This window comes from Penicillium canescens (assembly GCF_028828765.1).
Source record: "Penicillium canescens strain IBT 15451 chromosome Unknown utg000006l_segment0_segment0, whole genome shotgun sequence".
Classification (NCBI taxonomy): domain Eukaryota; kingdom Fungi; phylum Ascomycota; class Eurotiomycetes; order Eurotiales; family Aspergillaceae; genus Penicillium; species Penicillium canescens.
The window spans coordinates 2,464,303-2,492,138 of NW_026703968.1; the positions used below are offsets into that span (position 1 = coordinate 2,464,303).

The window sequence follows — 27,836 nt, forward strand, 5'->3', positions numbered from 1 at the left end:
AGGTACTAAGATCACCTAGCCTAACGCCTACTTAATACCTTTATAGTTATAAAGTAGCGTAGTTTATTATAGTTAGTTAAGACCCTTATAAGGAACTTACTACCCTCTAGATAGTAACGCTATTATTTAAAAGATTCTATAATAGCTAATAGTTCTAAGTCATATATTTTATATAAAGTCTCTAGCCTAATTATCTTCCTAGACTAGTATACGATAGGCTGCTAACCACTATCCTTAAATAACTAGCTTAGTATACTTCCTAGACCGAAACCTAATATATCACGCTCGACTAATAGGGGTAATTTAGGGTTAAAGTGTTATACATACCCGTTTAAAAGAGCTTAAAGAGCTTAAATTTTAACTAACGCTAGACTAGTTTAATTAGGTTTAAATTAGGTAAGTGCGCGGGCTAATCCTCGACGTATACTCCGTGCCTTTTAAACTATCTTACGTGGCCACCGCTAGATAAATCCTTACGTTATCTTACTAAAATACTAAATTAGGGGTGTAGATTAGTATTAGACCTTTTTTAAGCGTCGAATATACGAGTTCGCGGTATAACCCCCCGCCCCCGGAAAGCGAGTCCTTGTCTCTTTCTATAATTATTAAGTCTGTCCGACCTCTAAGCTAAATTCTAGCCTAAACTATTTACGGAATATCTATAACGTGTACTTTAGTATTCACGAGATCGCGGCGAAGACCCTTAGAGTCCGTACGGAAGCACTATTGTGGTCTAAAGTTTAAGGTTCGCTATACCGAACACTCGTCCGAGAAGATCCACGATTAGAAGCTTTCACGACGCTATTTTCGCGTAAATCGTAACCGTTTCCTTGTAATAAAGGGCTTAATTAGTATCTCCCTTTTCGAACGCCGTTTTCTATGTCCGAAGTGCTTTAAAATCCGCTAAATAGTAGACTAAGAGAGGTGACCTAGTGTCGTAGCACTAAGCTATTTATAGGTCTAAAACGGGTGCCGGCACGCTTAAATATAAAGGCAATTATAAGCTCGAGTGCTTAGCTTAGGAGGACGGCCGGTTCGAGGAAGGTTTTCTAATAATTAGTGCTCCTTAAAGCGTTTTAACGTATTATAGATTGTTCGGTAGCTATATTCAAATTTATTAGCTAGCTTTAACTACGAAATACTATTTTTATGGCTAAATATAATAGCTAATCTTTACTTAGTAGATAGTTCAGCCGTTTTACGATGTTTTAAACTTATTTCTATTAAAATCGGATATATAGGGGAGGTGTAGGAAGAAAAATAAAAGGGTAGGTTAGTTACCGGGTTAAATTATAGTGGGGTAGTGGGAAGATATTTTTGACTAGTATCTATAAGAAGGGCTTATCTATAAAAGCCTTCTTTAGGTATTTAAAGGCTTCCTATACCTCTAGCGTCTATTAAAACCTAACTTTTCTTCTATTAGCCTTCTTAGCTATCCTACTATACGTAGTAGCTAAGATAGGAATATAAACTATCGAGAATACCTTAATAAAGTGACGGGAAAAGCTAGTATACCTAATAAACTACTATATATTAAAGACGTATTCTAGAATAGGCTATTCCTAGATAGCCTAAATACGTTCTTCTATTTTTACCCCCTCTAGGTGATTATAAGCCTTAGGAACGTGACTAAATTATTATAGAAGCGGTATTTACTACACTTCGCGTATAGCTAATAGGTTATTAACCTCTAGAAGACCTCTCGTATAGGTATTTATAAAAACCTATAATAATCACGATCTCTTAATATTATAATATATCCTTATAGCGTCTAAATATAGTATAGTCCTCCTTTATAGAATAATTTTTAAGCTTATATAAGCTAGTGGTTATATACCCCCTAATAGTCCTAGGGGTAATTAGATAGTCCTCGGAGGTTCGAAGCTTCTCTCCTTTCCTAGTCCGTTTTTCTAACTAATAAATTGCAATTATTACTTCTTCCCTACCTATTAAGAACGACAGAATAATATAAAGGGATCCTAAGGTCTTTCTAAGATTATAAGGCTATATATAATATAAATAATAAAAGTTCTCTCTTTTAAAGGTCTAATTATAATTATCCTATTAGTTTAGAATCTAGTAGATAACTATTATAAAAGCTAAATTACCCTTTATCAATTAATATTATTAATACTTAAGAAAAGAGTTTAATACTTTATAAAATACTAAATTAAAGTACTTATAGACTTTTAAAGATACCTATTATATTCGTAAAAAAATATAATAACGAACTCTATACAGATTATACGAGGGCAAATAATATTATTATTTGAAATTATTCGAGATTATAGATAAATTATTATATATCAACTTTTTTTTAAAAGGTAGATCGCTAAGAGATATATAATCTATCTATATTAAAAAAGGATAAGTTTAAATACCTTTTTATATTTAGTATTACTCTAATAATAGTATTATTTTCTTTTAGGTAAAGAAGTATATTATACATATTAGGCTAAGAACCTACTAATGTTTTACTTTCTAGACTATAATTATCTATAAAATAGTAAATATATAATATAGAAATAATATAAAAATAAAGCTATAATAGGTAATTTTTAATATAAATGTATATACCCGATCTCTTATAATCTAAATTAAAGGGGGTTAATATATTTTTTAGTAAAGTATTACGATCTAGGAACTATTTTATATATTCTAATATAACTTAAAAAAAGAAGCTTTACCTATAATAATTTAATCTTATCTTAGAATTACTAGTAATATTAAGTCTAGGGAATTTTTATTAATAGATAGGAAGTAAGGAAGCAATAATTAGAATTTATTAGTAAAATAGACGGGGAAGAAAGAGAAGCTTCGAAACTCCGCGGGCTATCTAAATATAGGTTATATAACTATCTAGGTTATATAATCTTAATCTAATCTATAGACCTAAGACTCCTTTGTTAAATATCCTAAAAAGTTTTCCGGCTAAGATAATTAGATCTCTACGTTTCCTAGTTATGATTTGTATATAAATTTTTATTATTTCGTGCTTTCTTAATCTACTTTACGCTACTTAGTTTATATATTATATACTCTCCGTACTAGTAGATTTCACTTTATAGCCTTTATCCCTAATAATTCTAGGAATATCTTAAAAATAATATAGTCTAGTCTTTTAGTAAAGCTATTAGCTAGGTTACGCTTCGTATCGGTACGCTAAGTATTAATATAGCCTATTAGTATAGTATTCTTTACGAAGAACTAGCGTATCTTAAGCTATCTAGTATAACTTTTTACCCTTTCTTCGCTAAAAGTAGCTATATATAAATTTTATCTATAAATATAGTAGAGTACTAAGGTCCTAATATCTTAGGAGACTAAGCTAGGAAGTTATCTTAGTAAGCTACTTAGCGTCTTTAGCTAGTTAGTCTAGAGTACACTTACTATTTAGCTGTAGTAGTAGATAATACTACTACTATCTATTTCTTTATAGACAATATATATTAGGGCCTACGAGCCTAATAGAAATTACGTATAGCTAAGTAACCTAGTTAGTTAGGGCACGTAAACTAAGCGCGTACTAGGAGTATAACTACCTAACGGTACTTATAGTAGCCTTTTTAGTTTACGTTCTACTTTACTAAGCTCTTATAGTACGGTCTAGCAATATAATAGGGGCGCTAGCGAACTACTAGATACTACCTTTAATAGACTTTTAGTCTTACTAATTAGTATATAAGGTAGCCCTAGCTATAACCCGCCCTATAGGTCTAACTCCTAGACCCGCGACCATAGCCGTAGAGGGTTAGGGTCTAACCTTAGGAGCCTTAGCGACCCTCCGATATATAAATTTCCTACGCTTTAATTAGGATAGATAAAATAGATAACTTAGTAAATAAAATCCTATTACTTAACGTTATACTAGTGATGTATATAAAAGCGTATAACGTATTTTATATACGAGCTAGACACCTAAGCGAGCTAGACACCCTAGAACACCATAGTAAATACGATATATTCTACACCGATATCTTAACAATCACGTTTTAATTATTTTATTATTTGCCGATAGCTACTAATAAGGCTTTTTAACACTCTATATTAAATTTAAAGCAATTTAAAATCTAGATAGTTACCGTATCGAAAATTATATTGCTAGCGACTAGAAATATATATATCTTAATTACTAAGTTATAGAAATTCTTTAAACTCTTCTTTGATACTAGATACCACTTAAAAAGCATTATCCTCTAAGGGAAAGTCCTTTATAACCTACCGTTGTTATAATACTATATTATAATTTATCGTATTTACTATAGTGTTTTAGGGTGTCTAGCTCGCTTAGGTGTCTAGCTCGTATATAAAATACGTTATTCACTAATTATATTATTAATAATTCAAATACTATAAATAAAATACCTAAGATTATAGGGTAAATCTATATAACTTATATAAGTCACGAAACTAAGCTATTTGCCTTATTTAAGAACTTTTAGGGTCTAAGATTAGGCTATAAACCCGCCGCCCTACGGGCGGGTTAGTGGGAGTATAATACGGGTAATAGCGGGTTATAACTAGGTCTAGTACGAGGTATCTATATACTTAATAAATCTTAACTCTTTCACTCTACCTAGTACGATTCCTAGATTATTATAAAACTTTTTAATATAGCCTAGACAGCTAAGATATAGTATAGTATTACGATCGGTATTAGTACTAAATATAAACTATAGTTTAAAAAAATGAATAATAGAAGTAGATATTATAATAGGTAGTTAGGACGCTCGCTTAGGAAATACGTTAGTAAAAATCATATTATTTACTAAATAACTAAATTAGACCCGGACCTAACCTAACCTAGCCCCACTTTAGGTCGTGTCGGACCTAAATTAGGGTTTAGAGACGTCTACTTACGGGACTTAGCTTCTTTCTAGAACAAATAATTAGGTAAAAGCATTAGTTACTTAGCTCCTTATAGTTAATAATAGTATATACTTATATACTAAGGGTTTAGGAAGCTAGATAAATATCTTAATAGTATATATAGATAGATAACTTTATTATTATAGCCCCGTTAGATACCGAAACTAGTAAAATTACTAAGGGTATTAAGAGTCTCTTTTCTACTAAAGACCGTACTAAACCGGCCGTCTTCCTAGGCTAGGCGCTTAGCTAGGACTACGCTAATAGCACTATTACTAAAAACTAGCTAGCTTATATATAGGGTACTAGTAATTTAATATCCCCCTACCGGAATCCTTAGGCTATTATATTGTTATACCGGATATATTTCTACTGCTACCGACGATACTTTTAGTATAAACTTAAGATACTTATACGTACTATATAGGCCCCTAATTAAGAAAAATCCCTTTCCTAGTCTACTATCGACTATACTCCTAGTATAAGACTAGTTATATTATAGTTTAGATATATATATTTATTATCGGTCTAGGGGGGGGTTTCTATTAATATAACTAAACACCTTTATAAGTTCTATTTAAATTAAGTATTATTATACTATATTAATCTAGGATACGTAGCTTAGGGGTATATATAGCTCTATAGTAGATTATATCACTAGTCCCGTATATATATAAGATATTAAAAAAGGCTAGTATTAGTAGCGATACTAGGGCTTAATACCTTAATTCTACTATTATAGTCTTCTATATTAGTAATAAAGATATAATACTAGACGATACGTATTTTAACTACTTCCTATCTATTATTAGATCGATATATTAGCTAGCTATTAAGGCTCGACTAGCTATTAGATATACTACTACTACTACTACCCTATATTATATAGATATTGGTTAAAAGTATTTACCCACTACCCCACTTTAATTTTGACCCGGCAACTAACCCACTATTTTATTTTTCTTCCTACACCACCCCTACGCATCCGATTCTAATAGAAACTAGCCCAAAACGTAGGAAAAAGGGTGAATTAACCCCTAAGTAAAGGTTAGCTATTATCTACGCTTATAAGAATGGTATTTCGCAGTCAAAACTAGCTAATAATTTTAGCTACACCCGTAAGACTATTTATAATACGCTTAAGCGCTTCGAGGAGCATAAATCGATCTAGTCTCTTTCGTAAACCGGCCGTCCTTTAAAGCTAGACTCTCGAGCTTATATATCTCTCTATTTATAAGCGCGCCGGCACCCGTTTTAGACCTATAAATAGCTTAGTGCTACGACACTCCGTTATCCGTCTCGGTCTACTATATAGCGAGTTTTAAAGCAATTCGGACTATCAAAATAGCGCTCGAAGTAGAAGATACTAATTAAGCCCTCTCTCGTAAAAAAGGCGGCTATTTTTTACGAGAAAATAGCGGCTAGAAAGCTTTTAATCGTAGATCTTTTCGGACGAGTGTTTAGTGTAACGAACGTCGAAGTTTAGACCACAATAGTGCTTCTGTACGACCTTAAAGGGCCTTCGAAAGGATCTCGTGAATACTAAGGTTTACGTAAAAGATATTTTATAAATAGTTTAGGCCGGAATCTAGCTAGGTAGTCAGACTAAATTGATTATTATAGAATAGGACGAAGAATCGCGGTCGGGGAAGGATTATACTTTAAAATCGTATATTTCGACGCTCGAACAAGGTCTGATACCAATCTACACCCCTGATTTAGTATTTCAGCAAGATAACGCGATGATTTATCTAGCGAAGGAGATAAAAGAGTGGTTTAAAACTCACGGAGTATACGTCGAGAATTGGCCCGCGCACTTACCCGATTTGAACCCAATTAAACTAGAATGGCGCTAGTTAAAATTGAAACTTTTGCAATGTTTTTAGAGCTTATTGGCCAAGGAAGGTCGGAGGCAGACTGGCATTATTTTAAAAAATGCCTAGTAGAAGCATAGAACGTATTAGATCAGTCGAAGATAGATCGCTAATATTAATCATAGGCAGACGTTTGAAGGTAGTGAGGAAGGCTAAGGGGTATTACACAGAATATTAAGCGATTTTTCGAAAGTGCTATTAATAAGCAACCCTAAAATTTAATTATATTATTATAGACCATAAAATGGTGGTGCTATATACTGTGTAAGTGATATATATATTTTGAGGGGGGACCCGAAAAAAAGTGGAGTGGGTAAATACTTTTGAACGGGTATGTAGGTCCGCGAAACCTAGTATCTATAGGCATTTTACTCTTCTAACCAAATAGCATATTATATTATAACAAGTCCATACTTTATTCTATAATAGATTAACTCTACTTTAAATTACCACCCCTAATATTTGTAGGTCCCTATTTACTATCTCTATTAACATCAATTAATTCTTCTATGATATATATACTTTAAGATTTTACTATTTCTAAGACTCTATATATCTGTATCTGTTATATTCTTAGCTAGTTCTTTCTTGATTATATTATATCCTAATAGTTATATACTTGTTATACAGTATAATACTTCCTCTATCCGCATTATAAGAATAGTAGTACCAATATAATAAAGTACTATCTAGATTTAAGTAAATATTAGAAGCGATCTAAGACCATATTAAACTAATTGACTATTTAAGCGATAATAAAATACGCTATAGTAAGCACTATGTTTAATTAGCTTTCTTATTACTTGTACTAATTATTATACTTACTAGACCTTTGATCTAATGCCCTAAATTCTATTCCGTACTGACGAAGAAGAATAGGAGTAAATAGAATCTATTACTACTCCTAATGTTGTTTTTAAAAGCCTTATATAAAGATAATTCGTACCTTAATTAATACAGCTTAAAGGGCGGTAATTAAACCTACTTATTATATCTATAATCTATTCCGTGCTAGCTTAAAAAACTAGTTAGTAAAGAGTATTATATAATTCCCTCTACCCTCCATTTAAATATATAGGTCTCTATTATACTTGAATACTAGGTTTTACCCTTTTAATAGGCCCTTTCTAATCATTATGGGCACCCAGCTCAGCGGGACCCTTGAAAATATGACTAATGACGGGTCCCGTTGAACTCTAGCACCAGATCGGGACCTGAAATCCTATTTTATATAATCAATTTTTAACGTAAAAATTCTTTATTCCCCCGTATTTCAATGCCTTTACAAAGCTTTCATAAGCATTCTTTACGCTACATTTATTATAGCGAGTTTCTTCCTCTAATCGCCTACCCTATCACCTTAACCTAGCCTAGCATTAAAAGGAGTTTAAATATAGGGGGTATAGCTTATATTAAACTGAATCGTATTCTTTACGATATTCTATTTATAGGTTTTACCTTAGCGATATATTGTATATAGCCGTGTCACAGGACCACCCCCCACCCTCATGGGTAGGGGGTATCCCACAGCCATAGTGCAATTAACAGCCATAATGCAAATTTTCAATTTCTTCAACTTCTAGCTCATTTTCTAGCTGTATAAGGTCTAGGATCCATGAAATAAAGCCTATTAATAGCTTTATTAACTAATAATCTATCATTATCCTTATTTTTAAGCGTTTCCTCCAATTCCTTGGCCGCTAAATCAGCCGCTAATTTTTCTGCATCTTTCCGCTAAGCACGAAGCTTCGACTTTTCTTCTTTCTCACACCTTCGCTGTACTAGCCTATTGCCTAAAATCAATAAAAGAGGGCTCTATGTATTACCCTTTACCTATCGCTTGCTTTTTGGCTTTTTTTCTAGGCGTTTTGTGGCTAAGGGCGCGTAAGGCTTATCTCTGTAAGTTCCGCATTACATAGAGACGATTTTCCGGTATCAATTACGTGCCTTATATACTTCCGAACTTTTCGTAAATTAGGAGCCGGGTTATTAAGTAGTAGGAAAACCGTATTCTCTAACTTTTTAATACGCGTATAGAAATTAGGCGGAGAATTAGTTGCTAAACTTAGGAATTCGCGGGCGTGTGACGGCTCGTCGTACATACGTAGCACCTCTTTATCCGAATACTACCCTAAATTATCTAAAACTTGTGTTAGATCTAGTGGCTAGATACTAGTAGATTTAAAGGTTTAGATAGTTTTAGACCTTAAGGCGCAGTGTCGGACGGCATTAATATTACGGAAGAAATCGCGTCTTTCGTTACTTCCACCCTACGCTATAGCCTTAGCATTAGGGGGCTAATATATATAAGTCGTTTAAGGTACAAAATACTAAGGAATAATCAAGTTTTCCCTACAAAAATAGAGAAATTCGATAGTTATATAAGACGTATAATTATCTATCAGTAAAAGCATCGGTCGCCCGCGTCGTACACGGTTTTTGATAGCTTTATAAAAAGAGCAGAGCTATCGGTAAGCAATCTCACTATCTATCTAGCTACTAGACGTTAAATAGATAATTTTTACGCTGAAGAAGAGGTTAATATATTGCTATACTATTCTTCTATATAGACGCTACCTTTGAGTAGAAACCACGGAAATATCACCTAGCTATTAGCGGCAATATATTCAATGCTGGTAATAGTTAACCTCGATCTCTAGTAGCAATACTAGTAGTTTAACGCGTAGAGACGACGTGTTAGTTAAGTCGTTCGCCATTTTAGAAGCCGGTTTCATCCTAATTATAGTTCTTATAAGGCTCGAAACTATGCTCACGGTAGAGATACTTAAGCCGATCGTACTACTAGCTAATCCTTAGCCTAAATTCGTAATGATTCCTTCGGTTTTTAGGTAATAAGCTTAATGTGTGGAGGTAGATGCCGTATAAGCCGATAGCTATATATCGAACTAATAACTCTCTCCGGCCCCCCTATTTTTAATAGGCGATTTGCGGCAATTTCAATATCTTTTGTAGTTAGAGGTGTATAGCAAGAATTTAGCACTTCGATCCAGCTAATTAATTCATTTTCCTGATTCGAATCCAATGCATTATTTATTGGTGGTAGGGCGATCGGAGAGAGGTGGCCGTTCGTTTTTGCGACCGCGGAGCTTCGAATAAGACAGGCGATAATGGTCCGCAGCCTTACGTGGGGATGAAATTTTCGCGTATTATAAGCATGTAGTGCCTTAGCTAGCAGATCCTCTTCATCACGAAGTTTTCTTTTTGACATTTTTGGTGGGTAGGAATACGCGTAAATTTGAAAAAGTAGGAAATTTGCATTATGGATGTTAATTGCATTATGGCTGTGGGACACCCCCTACCCGAGAGGGTGGGGGTCGTCCCGTGACACGGCTATACTAATTCTATTCTTTATTCTAGCCTGTAAGATTATCTAAGATTTCTCTATATAAGGACTATCTAGATAGCCATTGGTTATCTAAGGCTAGTTCTTATTATATGAATAAGGATTATAAGAGTTCTTTAGGTCCTATATCTATATTAGGTCTAAGCTAGATAGATATATCTACTAGTAGTACTTTAATTAGTACTAATCGTAGAGATACTATCACTACCTATAAGGTTTAGGACTATCTTCTACTTCTAGAATATCCTACTATAGACGAAGAAGTGTCTTATATGTTAATTGTAACTCTGAGAATCTATTTTAGAATATACCTAGCGACTCTTAAGGTATTAATAAGATATTTATATAACTTATATCGGCTATAATTTTGATATACTTCATATATAGAATTATCACTTATAAATATAAGTTTAATTCTCTATAAGGTATCTTAAGACTATAAAGTAAATTAGAATAAAACTTCTCTAAAAAGGCCCTAGTAATAAAGAATCAAAGTTATAGTATCAATCAATTTAATATATAGGGATTTAGCACTATTATTAAGTTCACTATAGCCTTATAAACTTATATCTAAAGTATAATTAAGTTAAACTAGAACTATTTCTCAAACTATAGTTAAAGGCCGCTAAGCCTAAATATAGGACTATTAGCTAGGTTCTTAAACAACAAATAAGAGAGCAGGTTAATAGTTTCTTAAGCTTAATATATATTTAATTAATATCTTATATAGGCTCTACTTTAGATTCCTTTACACCTAGAATATTGATAGGCTATATAGCTATAATCTAGCTACCCTAATATATAGTAGATAAAAGCTAAGAATATAGTAGCGGGACGGAGTAAGTCTATATACTATCTATGTATAAAATATATACTTACTATAGTTAGGTCACCTTTATTAGCTACCCTAGTAACTTATCTAAATAGACTTAGTATTATACCTAACCTATATCTAGAAGTGCTATAAGGGTCGAAATTATGCTTTTAGCACTTCTGTGTAAAAAGGATAGAATATAAGCGATAGGTTGCTATACTAGGAATTACTACTTATTACCTATTATTTAGCTAGACGTTAATATTATATATAGTACGTTCAAATTCTTAGTAGACTTAGTATATATTCAAAAGATACTAGATATATACTAGATTTAGTGTACGCTAATCGTATTAGGAAATTAACTAAGACCGAGTGCTCCGTTAAGATGGATATTTATATTGCTTACTTATAGAATCGATTTCTATTCTTTATAATTGTATACTAAGGGTCTTATTTATATTTCCTACTACTACTACTAATAAAGCTGCTATATAATATTAGCCGCGAGAATATATAGGCAATTAACGCTTAAGATATACTAAGATTTAGCTATACGTACGTTATCGTTTCTAATGCTAAGTCCATTTTTATTAACCTATCCTATGTAAATTAACTTTCGCCCATATTTAAAAGAATCCAAGCTAATATAGAGATTCCGCGCTTCGCTATATCGATAGGAGCTTACATATTAAGGATAAAGTAACTGCTTTAATTTATGAATAAAGACTGTTATATTACCTATAAGGCATAAATAAGTCTTACTAGCGTATAGCGCGAGTACTAGTTTAATCTTACTAGAAATAATAAGGAGTAATAGATTCGTAAGGTATTTTTCTTTAATAAATAGACTGAGTATTAACCTAAGTATTATACTTACGAGTAAGCTGCTAAGCCTTTCTATAACGCATAATATCTTAAAATAGATCCTACTTTTAAAATAGTTTCAGGATAGACTAAAGTATTTTCAATTTCTTCGTAGAACGAATAGGTAAGAAGTATTGAACTATCTTATCCTTTATATATATTAAATATATACTAACTATAAAATGTCTTAATATATACGTCTATGGTTTTACAAACCTTAAACCCTATAAACCCGGTTCTTTTTTAAAAGATCTTTAAGATACTTCGCGATATTAGATAGAAGCCTGTTCGATAGAAGTACTAGTAAGGTAGTAATAATAATAGTGATAGTATCTATACTATTATAGTAGACATATATAAAAAGTAGGCACCTAGTATATAATTAATATACTAAATCTATATAAAAATTATACTAACTAGATTATTTATTTATAGGGCCTAGAGACTATCTTACTAACCTAGATCATTACTAGATATAGTTAGAGTATCTATAATATGTACTAATACTATACTAAATATATATTAAATAGGTATTTCATAAAAGATTTCCTAATTATAAAGCTAGTACGGTAATTAATCTAATCTAGACTATAAATTCTAAGATAGAATTTATCTAAATTATAGATAATCTTACGGAGCTAGAGACCTAGAAGTGGTTTCTAAATAAGAAGGTTAACTATATTCTTACTAGAATTATGTCTAAAGCTTTAAAAATCAGTGCTAGATAGTAGAAAAATACTCTATATTGTAGTAGGATTAGTTAAAGTAGTCACTTTTATAATAATAAGGTAGTTGGTTAGAAGTAAGCTCTATTAACTATGATTCTTTAGTAAGCTTTTTATATTAATATATTTCTATTACTAATATATATTATCTATATATAAAATATACATTTAGGAGATACAGAAGGAAAATAAACCTATAATTAAGGAGGGTATTTACCCCACTTAGTGTCCTTTAAATCATAATTATTGGATTATAAAGTAATATCGAAAAAAGGGTTAGTATTTCTTTCTTTATTGTATGTCTAATATATACTAATTTTATTCTAGATAAACGAAACTATAGTTCTATAAATAGTTGAATTCGGAGGTTATATCTTCTTTAAAATCTAGCTAATTCCTATACTTTATTTAACCTAGTAATATAGCTACCTAAGCCTATAGGTATCTCTAATTCTATTCTAGTCGCTACTTTAGATATTACTAATATAAGCTTAGTATATAGCAAAAGTATATCTAGAGCGTAATCGATCTCTCGATATAGAGGTAGTTTAGTTTATAGGCTTAATAGAGTTAATTTTATTTACTTTTATACGTTCATATATATATATATACTTAGGTCTAAGTGTACAATTTATATACAGGTAATATATTATTATATAGAAAGAAAAATCTATAAGAAGTAAACTATAGTGATCTAGGCTATGACGTATTTCCCAAGCGAGCTGGCCACCCCAAAACACCATAGTAATTACGATATATCCTACGCTGATATTCAACAACCACGTTTTTATTTTATTAAATTTATTACTTGCTGATAGCTGTTGATAAGGATTTTCAACACTATGTATTAATTTTAACGAAATCTGAAGCCTACATTGCTACGGTATCGAAAATTAGGTTGGCTAGGAGCTAGAAATATAAATGTCTGATTGTATCTCAATTATTAAATTATAGAAATTCTTTAAACTCCCGTTAGAGACCAAATACCACCTAAAGAGCGTTAGATTTCAAGGAAAAGTCTAGCGGGCCTGTGACAGCTTACGTGTGGCCGACTGGGTCAGTCGGGGCACGTGAGCTGAGCGCGTACTTAATACGGTGTGAGAGCATGACTGCGTCAGGCAGTCATAGTAGCCTTTTTGGTTCACGCTCCACTTTACTGAGCTCTCACAGTAGGGTGCTAACAATACCTCCTTTTCTACTTATTTAATCTCTCGTATCTCCTAATCTAATACCACTCCCTTGGCTAGTCCTATTGAGGCAACTTAGATACTAGGTACTAGCATAGATTACCAAGAGCTATTAGTTCGGCTAAAAGAGTTACGGTCGATTATAGGACTGATTCTATAATCGGCACTAGTCCTCTAGCGGGTATTATATGGTAAAACATATACTACGACTTCACTAATTAGGGCTAGGTAGGTGGAGAGGCGTCCGAATATCAAGGAATGGGGGTCTTTTTAATATCGCCCTATACATATATCTGCCCGTGCTATTTGTAGTACATTTCACCTCATATATTACCGTTCATCACATTGATTTGACCAACGCATATAACGTTTGGATTGATTTGGTTTCCACCTGAGTAATGGATTTTTCTCACATTAGGAGCTCACATTTTCGATTCTTGAGATTCTTTCGCCGAGACTATCTCCGAAATTAAAGAGATGTTCAGCAGAGCATTCTCCGCAGCCTCATCACCCGCAGCCGCTTTACTCAAGCCTTGACCAGAGCTCAAATGTCTTTTCTCCCATCCCCACCCAGTGAGGTATAAGCCGATGAAGAATGTTTGGGTGCCACCTTTTAGCTGGACGGACGAACGTTCCTCGAGATATTCAAGTTTGATGTTTTTACCCATTATCTTTTTAGCGAGAGCCTCCTTAGAGCGCAAGCCGCCTTTTTGGGGCCCCAGGTTTTTGAGAATTGGCATCCATAAACTGGTCAGCCAGCGTTCAGCTACTTGATATCCATTAACCGGATCCGATAGTATGACTGCAGCAACGTAAGCCTCGAACACGTCGCCTTTGGTCTTTGTCCATCTCTTCGATGGGTTGTTGTAATTTGAAGGCACTGCAACCTTGCGATCGAAACCAAAAGTCTCCGCAAATCCCGAAAGGGTCTCATTCTTGACAAGTATCTCCCGAATCTGTGATATTCGACCAGATGGTAAGCCGGGAAACCTCTCCCAAACAAATTTCGTTGCAATCAGCTCAATGTATGCATCGCCAAGAATCTCAAGCCGGTCATAGGTGGTGTTGTTATTGTTGCTCAAGGCTGGATGGGTAAACACAGCGGCTCTCAACTTGTCATCCATGACCGAGGGTAGCGCAGGTGTAGATAATCCATCGATTCGTCTTAGATCGTGATCGGAGTGACAACCTCCTGGAGCATGCTGAGTCATAGTGGAACCTTTATTGGGGAATGGATTCTTCGTCTGACGAAGTTTTTCATCTAGACTTGAGAGTGCTTCCATCACCTCCGAGTCAGCACCAGTGAGGTCGGGGTTGTCCAAAGTCTCCCGAACAAGGCGCTGCAAGAGAAGGAGACGGGAATCGGTTCTAGCCTTTATAGCTGTACTACCATCATCGGCGATAGAAAGCCCAGTCACGAATGGCCGTGCTGAGCGATGTACCTTTGGAAATGTCAGCAATGCACTGAACCGACAAGAGGTGTCAATTGTGACGACGTTATAATAATCACCTTTGGCCTTTTCTGTAGGTTCTGAGTAGCATCGGAATCAGACATGGGACTTGGCCTTTTCAGATTTGCCTTTGATTCTTTTGGCCCTGTCGGGTCCATTGTCTCTTTGCCCCGAGGCATGTTGGGGAAATTGTTCCAGGTATTTTAGAGGTAGGCGGTGTTGACCAGGTGATCACATGACCGTAGCAAAGTTCAGCCGACATCTCCGCGCATTTGTGACGAGATCTCTCTATCAGCTGTGTGACCAGCTGCCTCATTCTCCCATTGTCGGGTTTGATTTATTGCAGGAGGAAATATGGCCCAAAGTCGGATCCTGGATTTGGTCAAAGTCTGTTTACCCACTCCATGCTCTTGTCCCTCTACTCATTAAAGGTACTTTATTTAGACTCAATGCCGCATATTCTCCCTCAATTTCAACCCACAACGGCTTCGACTGGGAAACAAAGTTTTGAGGCAGCGCCTGCGAGGGCCTGCGCTTGCGGCATGGTACCCAAAGAAGACTGTGTCTTTCCGTGACCTACAAAATACCTACAAACCTCTTGGATTGACAACATTTGATGAGGCAGAAGATGACCGAGAAGAAGCCATTCAGATGTAAGCACTGATACCCAGCCTCTTAGTGAAGAACCCACTAAGACCCATTGACTTGTAGTGCCAAATTGCGAGGCAAGGGCCGGCCGAAGAAGAAACGAACTGCCGCAGGTACTTTTTCCTTCACTTACTCCATACTCAAGGAAACCCAAGTCTAACGCTCCATAGAATCGCGGTCCGCCAAGAAGAAGAAATAATCTGTTTGCCCGCTGAGATGGCTTGACTATATCCAGGGCCCGGTTGAACGTCAGCGCATAACATCCTCATGGTTGGATGGGATTGACATTCCACCTTTCTGCCTGGAAATATTTCCACCTACAACCTTATTTAAACCCTTCTGTTCTGATTTTATTCCATAGCATGGTACCTGTGGGCACATCATCCATCATTTTGTCTTTCATTTTTTGTACACTAGATATTATATGGCTCATGCCACTGCTATTCAGAATCGTGCCGGCTCATTTGATCTTAGTATTTTGTAACACTGCGGAATAAGCTCTGGAGCAGCCCTCTACGTCTCAAGTCTCAAGTCTCAAGTATTGTACGTGTAGGCCTTAAATGTGGCAATTTAAAGGCGGTAAATACCAACAGCTCCTAATCACGTGTATACCAGTGACCATTGCCCTTTGCATATTTTGATTTGATATCTTGCCCAGCCAAATCAACGTTTCTGATCATTAGAGTCTGCTTTCTCACACCCCTCCAGATTTTGACTTGACTTAACTGGCTTGACCGTTGCCAACCTTTATTTTACGTGTCGCCGGTTGAGCGACTGTCAACTCCCAAGCGACCATGAAACCAAGCAAGAACCAGCTTAGAAGGGCAAAGAAAAAGGCTCAAAAGGCCGAAGTGAGACCACAGCCATCGCGAAAATATTATACGGAGAGGAGCAAAGCTAATACCACCGCAAAGGCTGCTACTTTGCCTGTTCAAGATGAGACACCAATGGAGCCGTCCGCGCCTCTTCCTACTCTTCAGGATACGACAACTGACGACATCGACCTGGTTCCCGAGCCCAGTGACCCATTATGGGAGATGTACAAGGATGTTGCCGGCAAGTTTGACGAAGTCGCAGCGGAAAGCTCGACTTTGAAGGATTCCGAAAAACCCGAGGTCTATTTTGATGATGGCGATGAAATTCCCGACGAAGAGCAGGAGAATGAGCCCAAGCTCTCGAAAAAGAAACGAAAGGAAATGAACAAACTCTCTGTTGCAGAGTTGAAGGCAATGGTTAGGAAGCCAGAAATTGTTGAATGGACAGACACGTCCGCCCCCGATCCTCGACTTCTCATTCATATTAAAGCCCATCGCAACGTGGTTCCTGTTCCATCACACTGGTCGCTCAAACGAGAATATCTCTCGTCCAAGAGAGGAGTGGAGAAAGCACCATTCGCGCTGCCAAAATTCATACAAGAAACAGGAATCTCTGAAATGCGCGACGCCGCCTTGGACAAGCAGGAGCAGTCTACTTTGAAGCAAAAGCAACGAGAGAGAGTCCAACCGAAAATGGGGAAACTCGACATCGATTACCAGAAGCTCTACGAGGCATTTTTCCGCTTTCAGACCAAGCCTGAGCTGACTCGCTATGGCGAGATTTACTATGAAGGCAAGGAGTACGAAACCAACCTCAAGCATCTTCGCCCTGGTGAACTCAGTGACGAACTCAGGGATGCTTTGAACATGGCGCCAGGGGCTCCACCTCCTTGGCTTGTGAATCAGCAACGATATGGCCCCCCACCTTCTTACCCTGCATTGAAACTTCCCGGCCTCAATGCGCCGCCTCCGCCAGGTGCGACGTGGGGTTATCACCCAGGAGGCTATGGGAAGCCACCAGTTGATGAACATAACCGCCCACTTTATGGAGGTGATATATTCGGCGTTCTACAGCCCCAACAACACGCTCAGCAAGGAGAGCCGATTGAGAAGGACCTCTGGGGAGAGCTGCAGGAATCAGAGGAGTCGGAGCCAGAGAGTGAAGAAGACGAAGAAAACGATGACGAGGAAGAGGCTGATGAGGATGGGATGGAAGCAGATGCTCATTCCCCCAGTGGCTTGGAAACTCCCGGTGGCATGGATTCAACAGTACCGTCCGAGTTTGTCGGAGCCGAAAGTGTCTCTGGAGAGTTTGATGTCCGCAAACACCACCGTGGAACCGAGACAGAGGAAACTGTGCATCCTAGAAGTGCGTATCAGGTGATTCCTGAGAAACAAATGAATGTGCAAGGCTTTTTCGGAGGCGACAGAGCATACGACCTCGCCGGGACCTCGGGCAAACCTCCTGTTCTTGGGGTAGATGACTCAAATCGAAAACGCAAGAAGCCTGGGGATGTTGAAGTGTCTGTTGACTTGGATGCGATTCAGTCCAATGATGGCATCAGCAAAGAAAGCCTCCAAGACATGTATGAGACTCAGAGGCAGCAACAAAACCAGCCAAGCTGGGGCTTCAAGGAGGACTTGAGTGACATGATCGCCCAGGAGAGCCGCAAAAGGCTGCGAAAGGAAGAGGAAAGACGGACGAAGCATTGAGTGCTTTTCTATGTTAATTTCTGAATTTCTCCTAGGCGCTTATTTTGTGATGGGCATTCGGGGATTGGCTACGCTGGTGTACTCTAGGTTCCAAAGGTCTCTGGCCTGTAATGTACGGTAGTTCTCTTTTATTTCAGGCCATTATGAGCGCTTAGTCGCTATCCCGTACCCCATTGATATATGCGAAGAATATCTAAAAAGGTATACTGTCGTCGTTGTCACATGCACACCGCAAGGCGCGTTTCCCAAAAGGGTTTAGCTCACATACAACCTTGAGATCTTTCGGATCTCCAACTCCTTGCGCTCTGAACTACCACACCCGAGACTTCGCACTTGATCTTTGGTCGCCTTTGTGCTCTGCAGGGAAATACCAAAAGCTTTCTCTTCTATTGAGCTGTATCGCTCTAGCCAGAATGGATTGGGATCGAAGAAGGTTTGCAGTCGCAACTTGTACGTTTCAAGATGAATTACTGATGGGTATTACTACTTTAGATTTGACGATCGAAGAGGAGGAGAAAGCTATCGTCCAGCTGATAGAACAGGCCGTTCACCATCTCGCGGGTACGATGTTCGTCACAGGCGCTCGCCGCCACGAACCCGCTCTCCACCCCGACAGCGAGCAGACACTTGGGTGCCTCCGTCTAATAGGGGATATGGGCGCCCACGAAGTCGGTCTCCACCGACCTACCGGCGTCGCTCACGAACTCCTCTAGGAAGGGGATTTGGCCCAAACGGCTACGAAAGAAGACGATCACCGCCAAGAAGATTCTCACCCAGAAGAGAAGAAAGGATCAGGTCGCCGCCGGCGATTTGGCGTCCAAAATCGCCTTTCAATGATGGAAGATCCCGCGATTCATCTCGTGGCCACAATAGCCCGAGACGGCCGCGCGACACAACACCGGCCACTCAGGGTTTCCGACCATCCAGGAGGGATGGCCCACCAGCCCCTAGCCTCGACAAACTCTCTAGAGCTTCTTCGCCAAGAGCGCCGTCAGAAGTTTTGCCGCCGCAAAGTCCAGCACCTGGTCCCCGCGGAGACCACGCGCCTGATAGAACGAGCCAGGACCGAATTTTATCATCACGACATGCTTCGCCTGCGCAAGTCGTCGCTTCACAACCAGAGACTATATCTCAACGTTCATCTCCAGCCGTGGAAAAAGCTGGTCTCGCGTCACAAGGATCACGTAGTCGCTCACCGGTACACTTGGGCCCACAGCGTTCGTCCAAACCACCAGGCCGATCTCCGTTTCAGGACCAGATTCCTGACACGGACTCTTCCATCCCAAGGCGATCAGAGCATGGAGAGCGACTATCTTTGAATAATCAGTCACCAGCCTTCAACTCGGAGAAGATGCACGATCAGCACCAGATGGGCGGACCCAGAGTTAACAACATCCCAACCCAGCCCAGAAACCACAGTGCAAGCCCACATTCTCTCCCAACATCAGGGCCATATCAAGGACCGAGGCCGCCATCCAACCCACATCGTGGGGTACTGTCGGCGCCGACTCGCCCTCGCCGTGGACCAGGCTCGCGTGAATCTTGGATGGGAACTCCTCCGGTACGCCGTGGTCCCGCTCCAGCTTCACATGGCCCTCCGGCAGGACCACGTGGTTCTTTCTCCTCCTCAGTCACGGGCGGGGGAAGTTTTCGACATGCCAACCAACGGCAATCCATTTCTGCCTCTGCAGCTCAACCGGTACCCCCCGAGGGGGGACCAACCATCTTGCGGGGCTATGTACTATCATACCGGAAGGGAGATGTCTCCCGTCTCTTCTGGAACCTGCTGTAGAAAAGCGGCTGTCTCAGCTTGATACCGACAAAGAAAAACTTCTGGAGCAGATGGCGGAAATGCAACGATCAAAGCGAGCAGAACTTCGAGACTGGGATCGACTTGACCGTGAAAGCTCCATCTGCGCTCTAAAAAGTGAGCTGGCTGAGGGCAATCTCCAGCGAATGGCCGACGAGAGCATCGGGGGTGGAATTCTGTTCTAACGCGCTAAATGTACATTATGACTGGTCAAGGGATGGGAGCGACTGTTTACTCTATACTAATCTATGAACTGTACGATTTCCATACACATTCTTGTTATTTGTATTCCTTTTATACAGTAGATCAAAGAGAGGACCCGATGAGTACTTCTGAAACATGTACATTCTCCGCTTGTTGACGGCCAATCGGTACTTCTCCAGAATGTACTGTACGAATACAGGTCGCGTACCTGATCTGCAGTACTGTAATTACCCTTCCCCTTCGTTTTTTGCTTTCGTGTCAACAACTCAATGCTCTCCTTCTCATCTACTTCCCTACTTTGCTTTGAACGCTCATTCTCCTCACAATGAATATCTTCAGGCTATTAGGTATGAAATCATCTCTTCGGTCAATGCCATCTGCTAACGCTCCGCAGCCGATTTCTCCCATCTGGCCTCGATCTTCATGCTTCTGCAGAAGATGAAGACGTCGAGCGTATGTTCCTCTGTCGTTTAGCCTGGGACTTGCAACTAATTCGAATTTGCAGAGTTGTTCGGGGTTGTCCTTCAAATCACAGGTGCTATATCTCTTGGTCTTTATCACTCGGTATCTAGGTCAGTTTCGACGTCATCAAGTCCATTTCCAAAACCTCCAACGCTAACGCGTCAACCACTCGCCAGACCTCTTCTGGACATTCACCGAGTCTTTGTACCTCACCACATTCAAGCTCCTTTTTATCGGCTCCTCGGCCTACGTCATCTACCTCATGCTCAACGATTACAAACCTACGCATGATCCTAATCTCGATACTTTCAAGGTTCAATACCTCCTTGGAATCAGCGCAGTGCTTGCAATCCTCTTCCCACACGATTATCGTTTCTCTGAGGTTAGTGTGGACTTGGCGGAACTCTTTGTCGGCGATCCTGGGTAGTAGGACTAACGGCATCTCAGATTCTTTGGACCTTTTCAATTTGGTTGGAGTCGGTGGCCATTCTGCCACAACTCTTCATGCTCCAGCGAACTGGAGAGGCGGATACTATCACTACCCACTACTTATTTGCTCTGGGAATCTATAGGGCACTGTATATTCCAAACTGGATGTTCCGCTACCTCACCGAGGCCTCATTCCAGCGTTCCTTCCAACCTGTGCCGATCATTGCAGGGATTATTCAGACCCTTCTCTATTCGGACTTCTTCTACATTTACTACAACAAGTAAGCCGGGTTCCCGACATACCTCCCATAGGGATAAAGAATATATGCTGACTTTGATGGTTGCTCAGGGTTCTGAAGGGCAAGAAGTTCTCACTTCCTGTCTAGGTAATCTCATGTCATGGACCGAGGACTTCATAGGATCTTGGATCACTCGTTTCAAGACTGGCGTTTGGCATCAATTTTCTGGGGCCCACCGCTTATATTTGCTTGGACGCAGTGACCGTCCAGTCGTTTCAGATACCAAGTGTGATACCCTCAATCCATGCAATTCCCACCGTTGTCTGGGATTTGCTGAATATGAACTAATGATTTCATGTTGCCCAATGTATGCATCGTCAATCCGGCAACAAAGGTCTGCCTGGATAGACCCGCTGGAACCGATTACATGGATCACAGGGTGATCTCATCCAACGTGTATGCAAGCAATGGCTCGAGGTTGGTTTTGTTTTGTATCGGCAGCTGCTCCTATTTCTCGCCATGACCCGTGCAAGCAATAGTCCAAATACGCGGCCTTGAATTGACTTTGTGAGCAACTTTTATTTGAATGTGATATGGAGCGTAGTTTCAGAATGCACAGAATTTTTACTTATTTTGTATCTTACTACTGCTCGGCTTTTCCGTCTCTCCATACATCAAAGGCATAGGGTGACACACCCCGGCCTGTTCTTATCCTCCTATTGAGGTCAACACCAAAGAGGAGATGTGCAGAGACCTCGACGCTCTGAACAAGGTACTTTTGGGAAATACACAAAGTATATCCCGGACGACAAGAACGTGAAACCGCGTAAATCAACAAAGGCACTCAGAACTCTCTCTGGGGCGGGGCTCCATGAGTCGGAACATATCCCGTTGTATAGGTCAACTGGGAGGGAGGAATAGATAGATCGGTGGTATACGGGTCCAACGTGCCCGCGATTGAGTGCGAAATGTTGCCCATCGGCTGGAACGACCGTACTCCGTTGCCTAGGGCTGAACGGCCCTGCACACTTTGGTGGCTATCAAGCCAAGCATTCTGGCTGTGCAAATGACCGAAATAGTCAGACTGTGTTCTGTCAATGGGCATTTGGCCAAAGGTGGATTCTCGCCGTGAAGCCGGAGGTGATGGGAGTTTAGGAGATCGAGGGATCATCTCTAGTCGTGGGGAGCTTCTTCGTGAATTGGGCGGCGTCAAGCGCGAACCTCCGCGGCGCACCTGACAGGTTGGGCAGATCTTTACGAAACGGGAGATCAGTTCTTTCGGCACCCTAAAAGACAATCAGTGGCTGAACAATCATATACTCATGTTGTGTACTGAGTATAACGTGTCCAAGAGTTGCCTACCATGAGTAGATTCGCCGGACCTGGGCAGAGGTCTTGTCGCGGCCACCATGCTGGCATTGCTGATGTGCCTTGGTGAGGATTTTGAACAGTTTCTCTCGAATCGCAACCGGCTTGCCCTCATGACAGATCATCTTCCTGCACTTTATACCACAACGCCATCATAAGCATCGAATAACCAGGTTTCTGAGACGACAGAACTTACTTCTGGCGTTCCAGCCTCCATAGCCTGCAGCTTGAACATCTTCTTAACCCAGAACCTGAACTGTTTAGCATATTATGCACCCAAAGCAACGGATCCCGTACCGAAATTGAGCCGACTCCACCGCCGTATCCTTTGGATCAATCAAGACAGTCCTGATGTTACGGGCTCTTTTAGCATGAATCAATGCCTTGTCTTGCTTCTTGACGGAAAGATCATTGACGTAGCTAGAAGGATGAGGTCAGCTTCGAGTCCACATATGAAGAGGGAATTGCCCATTACTCACTTCTGCATCAACTGATCAAATTCTTTTGCATCAGGGAAACCGTCAAGGGCGGGCACCACGGGTTCTGAGAGCTTGGAGATCTCATTGCGAGACTCTTGACTTTCAATCTCTATTTCGCTGAGTGACATCGGATCGCGAAGAGGTAGATATTTTGGTGCTTGAAGATAGCGCGACTGAGGGATGTATTGCGGAGGATGGTGGACCCTGGGATCATCCTGAGTTGTCATTGATGGGATCGAATGTTCTGATGAGTACTGCAGATTCTGCAAACCCGGAGAAAAGCTTGACTGTGGACCGTAAGGTTGCCCAAAATGAGAGCCGTAGGGATTGAATGAATGTTGAGGGAAGTGATATGGGGATCCATGTGCAAAGTCATGGTTCTCTTGCTGGCCATATGAGCCTGGCGCTGCCAGTTGGTGGTTCATGAGATAGGCATCATTCCCTTCGTTGCGCCTTGCAAAGCTGCTCATGGCTGGTGCCTAGTTTCCGCTCAGATGTCGATTTTGCAGCATACGATCTGTCGAACAAGCCCTGAGTACAATGTGGACAGACACCAAACGACAGAGTAGAGTGTAGTGAGACGAGACGTAAGGAACAGTCACTCCCACCAGTATGACAAGAAGATATCGAGGGGAGAGAGAAGTCACTGGAGGCACATTTAAGAACGGGGTAGCGATTGTATTAAAAGGACCCCAAAGGGCGCGGATATCCCAAGAGCACGAGACCATGTCGAAAAGGCAGAAAACAACAGAGGGCATCCCTGGAAGACTAACAGCAAATATTCCACAGGGAAAAAGAAAGAGTCGAGGTAAGGTACAGAGGGCAAAGGAAAAAAAGAAAGGGTTCGTTTTCGGTAAGGCGATACGCTCCAGAGCCACGTTGGGTATTCGAGGCATCCTATCGGGACAAAGAGGCGGGGAGATCATCATCTCCCCGATTTGCATAGAATCGATCTTCTGCACGTTTGCCTGGTCACAAACAGATTTCCCCTGCAAGTAGCCGTGCCAATTGGTAAGGAACATGGATGCGTACCCTCAGGCTTGGGGATGAGGATGTAACTGCCCTCGAGAATCTAGGGAATCCCAGTTGCGTGTGCTGTGTGTCCATGTCTCACTGCCAAGTATGTGTTTCGATTTGACGTGGCAAGCATCTCCGAGTGACAGGTGCAGGGCAATCAATGCGGGATGGCAGGATTGCATACGTTTGGCTCGTAGTGAGACACGATTTGTCGCCCAACATCCAAGGTTCGGACCCTCGCAGGAAGCAATCGGAATCCTGTTCACAACTGAAAAGGGGGGACTGTTGCTTCCCGATCATCTTTCCCGGAAATGGTCTGCATAATGTCCGAGTCCGAGTTTCAGTATTTCACAGAACATGGATAGACCTGGGAGATGGAGAGTTGAGAGTTGGGAGTTGCGGGAGATGCGGGAGTTGCTATTGTTGGATTCTGCCCAACTTCTCAGAAAACTTCACTCATTCACTCTTTACATATTAACAGTACTGTATAGTTACAAAAGTCAGGCTTGAAAGTCACCATAAGTTCATGCCAGTAGGTCGTAAGGTCGTGTATTTGCCAGAGGCGAAGTCGCCCCGTCTAGGCTGCTTCTCCCCTGCCATCAAGTGCCACCAAATCACGGATGATCCATAGGTGATTTTCGTGGCGGTCGAAGCCAACCCACTTGTCAACCTTGCGCCTCCACTTTTCCTCCTCGGCTCGCTGTCGTCGAATGAATTCTGGCCCGACATCGAATTCCTCCGTCATAGGTCCTTCATCGGATGATTCACCGGCACTTGCCTCGTCCCCCTGGAACGGAGGCCCTTCAAATGCCCCCGAGGTGCGTCCATGGGAGCTGCTTGCCTCCAAATCATCTAGACCGGCAAAGACATCATCTTCATCTGCAACGCCGTCAAGTGGAGCCTTGAGCCAGCACATACGATGCGGATCGAAGACCATCCCACCGACGGTTTGAACGTTGTGCATCGCGCCAACATTGGTGATGAGAGCTGGTGCAGGCTTGGGTGATTTTGGAGCAGGATCAAAATCTTGTACTGAGTTTTCATTTCCTTCCCAACGGAAGTTGATAGGGTTGTAACGCATACCCCTCACGGCTAGGAACGGTGAATAGTGAGCTTGGGTCAATCATTTAAAATCAAGGCTTGCTTACATTTGGCATCTTGCACCCCAGACCCCATGGGCTTGATCAGATGTGGTTTTGATGTTAATTTTGCGCTAGGCCTGCTTTTCCGGCTTCGAATTGATGTCGAGGGAGGGGCTCTTGAGATAGGCTGGGACTTCCAGTTCGAGCTGAAACCAGAGAGAGAATTTGATTCACGGCTTTTCGAGTTCATTGCCATGGAAGCAATGCGTTGTTCTCTTGCATTCCTGGATGCATTGGTATCTTGGGCAAACCTAGGAGTCGGGCTTCGTAATTTAAGAGCCGATGGGGATGTTGACGATTGAGGAGGTGATACATCGTGCGGTGGCTCAATCCGACTCTGACTGATTCTGGTGCGAACGGATCTTGGAGCACCTCGACCTGTGGGAGTTTTGACAAACTTGCTCTCCGCCGCTACCGATGTAGACAAGTCGTCAAACGACTCGAGCTCTGTTCCATCCCCAAAATTACGCCGTTTGGTGGGTCGTGTAAGGGTACGCTTTGCCGAAGCAACAGAATCCGGGGTTGATTCGCCAAAACTAGTACGGAAGGACTCATTCCGAGTTGATCGCGGGAGCCGACCGAAGGTGCCCTGTGGACTAAGTAGCCCACTGGAGCTGTCCGAGTTTGTGCGGCGGGAGGAGCGGTATCCCTTCACATTGGCAGGCGATTGAGATTCTGAGGGGCCAGCTGGCATGAACGGCGCCTGGGCTCTGCGGGCGAATGTCCTCCCATCAATTAAGGGGCGATCCACCGGCGTTTTAGGTCTCGCGGAAGGGAGACGCACCGGCCGATCAATCGGTTGGCGCTGAGAAGGCTGCGTCAAGGGTGCAGAGCCCGTGCCACGGATTGAGGGTAGTGAACGTTTCGTTTTCAAACGCCTATTTGGAGGGTTGACCTCGCTGGACTGGGTACTGTCCCTAGGAGTTCGAGGTCCGAGAAGTCGTCGACCAGAGACAGGTAGAGTTGGCGATGTCGGAATGACATTAGAAATGGGGAGGCTTGATGTGGATGATTGAGATGAATGCCCAAGACGCGATTGGGATGTTCGAAATTTGGAAAGAGGAGCACCACTCTCTGAGACAGTCTCAAGATGGGTTGAATGTGTCCGATCGTGACCGGACAAGCGAGGGATGCGGGTTCGTGGAGAACCTGTCGCACTGGTGAATGTGAGAGTTGTTGCAGACCGACGAGTCGGACTAGATGGCCGTTCAGTCTTGCATTTTACGTTAGGGTTCAAAGCCAGCTTCCCCGAAGAGAAGGCCTTTCCATTGTCGACTTCGATGCCAGAAAAAAGTCATCAGCGTCAGGGACCTGATCCAGCCGGTTTTCTCGTACGTCCACGTTCTCGATCCGTGCTGTTTGGCGCTTCTTGAGTGAAGCCTTGAAATCCAAAGGACCTTCAGGGATGACGAGGCCGTCGAGGCCATCGTCTTCACTTTCCGCTGTGAGACAGCTTGAGACGCTAGGACTGGCAATCGAAATCGAGGAGCTGGGAACTGAGCGACCGTCTCTTGTAGTGCCGCCGACCCGGACACCAATGCTTCCTTCCGACCACTCGAGATCGAAGTCGTCCAAGGTGGGGCTAGAAACGTTGAAATTATGCTTCCGATACGACAATTCTAGAGGCTGAAGGGTTTGAGGTAATTCGAAATCCTGGTTAAAGTCATCGTCTGTTTCCTGTTCCACATTGAGAACCCCGACATTGGCCGTGGATGATTTCTTTGGAGATCGAGGGGTTGGGGCTTTGAGCGTTGGTATGTCTTGAGGGTCAAAGCCGTCAAATTCCAAAGCTGATTGTAAATGTGTAGAAATTTCGTCGGTCCATGATGGTGAGGCTGCGGACTTTACTGGACTGGTGGCAGCAGAGCTGACATTTGGGAGGAAATCAGGAAACACTGTTTCCCGGGGAGTCTTTAGTTGTAGGACAGTTTCGGGGTCCGGGAGCTCAACATCCTCTGACCAGTCGTCAACAAATGTCTTTCGGGTCTTTCGGGTAGACAAGCGCTTAATCGTGCCGCCGACGAGAGCCGATTTGGGAATATCTGTAGGAATGGGAATTCCCGCGGTCTTGGCCGAGGCAATAGCTTCTTCTTTGGCGAACTCGTCATTTTCGTAGAGCGGAACCTGCCAATCCTCGTCTCCAACATTGGAGTCAAGATCCGAGCGCGCAGAACGTCGCGAGGAAATGGAATCTCGATGCCCAGATGGCCGGAATGACGAATTTGTTATGGATCCCGCGCTGGACGCGGTGCGGAACTGAACATCCCCGTTGAATTGCAAATCGTCGTCGTCATCCCAGCATTCAATCGGTTCATCGGTGCCTGGTCGTAACTGGTTTGGTAACGAGTCCATGATAGGC

At 41.2% G+C, this 27,836-nt stretch overlaps 7 protein-coding genes across 7 annotated transcripts; 4 read left to right on the forward strand and 3 right to left on the reverse strand.

Annotated features, from left to right (window-relative positions):
• Window positions 1-14,000: 14,000 nt before the first annotated feature.
• Window positions 14,001-15,360, reverse strand: N7446_009904 (ribonuclease III). Its single transcript, XM_058518649.1, has 2 exons — window positions 15,211-15,360; window positions 14,001-15,142 (listed from the first exon to the last, which is right to left on the reverse strand). The coding sequence occupies exons 1-2, from the start codon at window positions 15,328-15,330 to the stop codon at window positions 14,123-14,125; spliced, it is 1,140 nt and encodes a 379-aa protein (XP_058369437.1). The 5' UTR covers window positions 15,331-15,360; the 3' UTR covers window positions 14,001-14,122.
• An 83-nt stretch (window positions 15,361-15,443) lies between these two features.
• N7446_009905 (mitochondrial 37S ribosomal protein mS33) lies at window positions 15,444-16,258 on the forward strand. Its single transcript, XM_058518650.1, has 4 exons — window positions 15,444-15,538; window positions 15,596-15,804; window positions 15,863-15,912; window positions 15,970-16,258. The coding sequence occupies exons 1-4, from the start codon at window positions 15,506-15,508 to the stop codon at window positions 15,996-15,998; spliced, it is 321 nt and encodes a 106-aa protein (XP_058369438.1). The 5' UTR covers window positions 15,444-15,505; the 3' UTR covers window positions 15,999-16,258.
• A 335-nt stretch (window positions 16,259-16,593) lies between these two features.
• Window positions 16,594-18,327, forward strand: N7446_009906 (U2 snRNP complex subunit CUS1; the record flags this gene model as incomplete). The annotated part of the gene is made up of 2 exons (XM_058518651.1): window positions 16,594-16,650; window positions 16,714-18,327. 2 exons carry the CDS (start codon window positions 16,594-16,596, stop codon window positions 18,325-18,327), a joined length of 1,671 nt encoding a protein of 556 aa, XP_058369439.1.
• A 494-nt stretch (window positions 18,328-18,821) lies between these two features.
• N7446_009907 (uncharacterized protein) lies at window positions 18,822-20,322 on the forward strand (the record flags this gene model as incomplete). The annotated part of the gene is made up of 4 exons (XM_058518652.1): window positions 18,822-18,995; window positions 19,041-19,525; window positions 19,733-20,026; window positions 20,088-20,322. The coding sequence occupies 4 exons, from the start codon at window positions 18,822-18,824 to the stop codon at window positions 20,320-20,322; spliced, it is 1,188 nt and encodes a 395-aa protein (XP_058369440.1).
• Window positions 20,323-20,666: 344 nt separating this feature from the next.
• N7446_009908 (uncharacterized protein) lies at window positions 20,667-21,618 on the forward strand (the record flags this gene model as incomplete). Its single annotated transcript, XM_058518653.1, has 6 exons — window positions 20,667-20,688; window positions 20,736-20,794; window positions 20,847-20,913; window positions 20,980-21,185; window positions 21,251-21,513; window positions 21,582-21,618. 6 exons carry the CDS (start codon window positions 20,667-20,669, stop codon window positions 21,616-21,618), a joined length of 654 nt encoding a protein of 217 aa, XP_058369441.1.
• A 592-nt stretch (window positions 21,619-22,210) lies between these two features.
• N7446_009909 (integrase zinc binding domain-containing protein) lies at window positions 22,211-23,788 on the reverse strand (the record flags this gene model as incomplete). The annotated part of the gene is made up of 5 exons (XM_058518654.1): window positions 22,211-22,757; window positions 22,834-22,973; window positions 23,036-23,090; window positions 23,137-23,259; window positions 23,319-23,788. 5 exons carry the CDS (start codon window positions 23,786-23,788, stop codon window positions 22,316-22,318), a joined length of 1,230 nt encoding a protein of 409 aa, XP_058369442.1. The 3' UTR covers window positions 22,211-22,315.
• A 1,124-nt stretch (window positions 23,789-24,912) lies between these two features.
• Window positions 24,913-27,829, reverse strand: N7446_009910 (putative cytokinesis regulator (Byr4); the record flags this gene model as incomplete). The annotated part of the gene is made up of 3 exons (XM_058518655.1): window positions 24,913-25,427; window positions 25,484-26,738; window positions 26,789-27,829. 3 exons carry the CDS (start codon window positions 27,827-27,829, stop codon window positions 24,913-24,915), a joined length of 2,811 nt encoding a protein of 936 aa, XP_058369443.1.
• Between the last annotated feature and the right edge of the window lie 7 nt (window positions 27,830-27,836).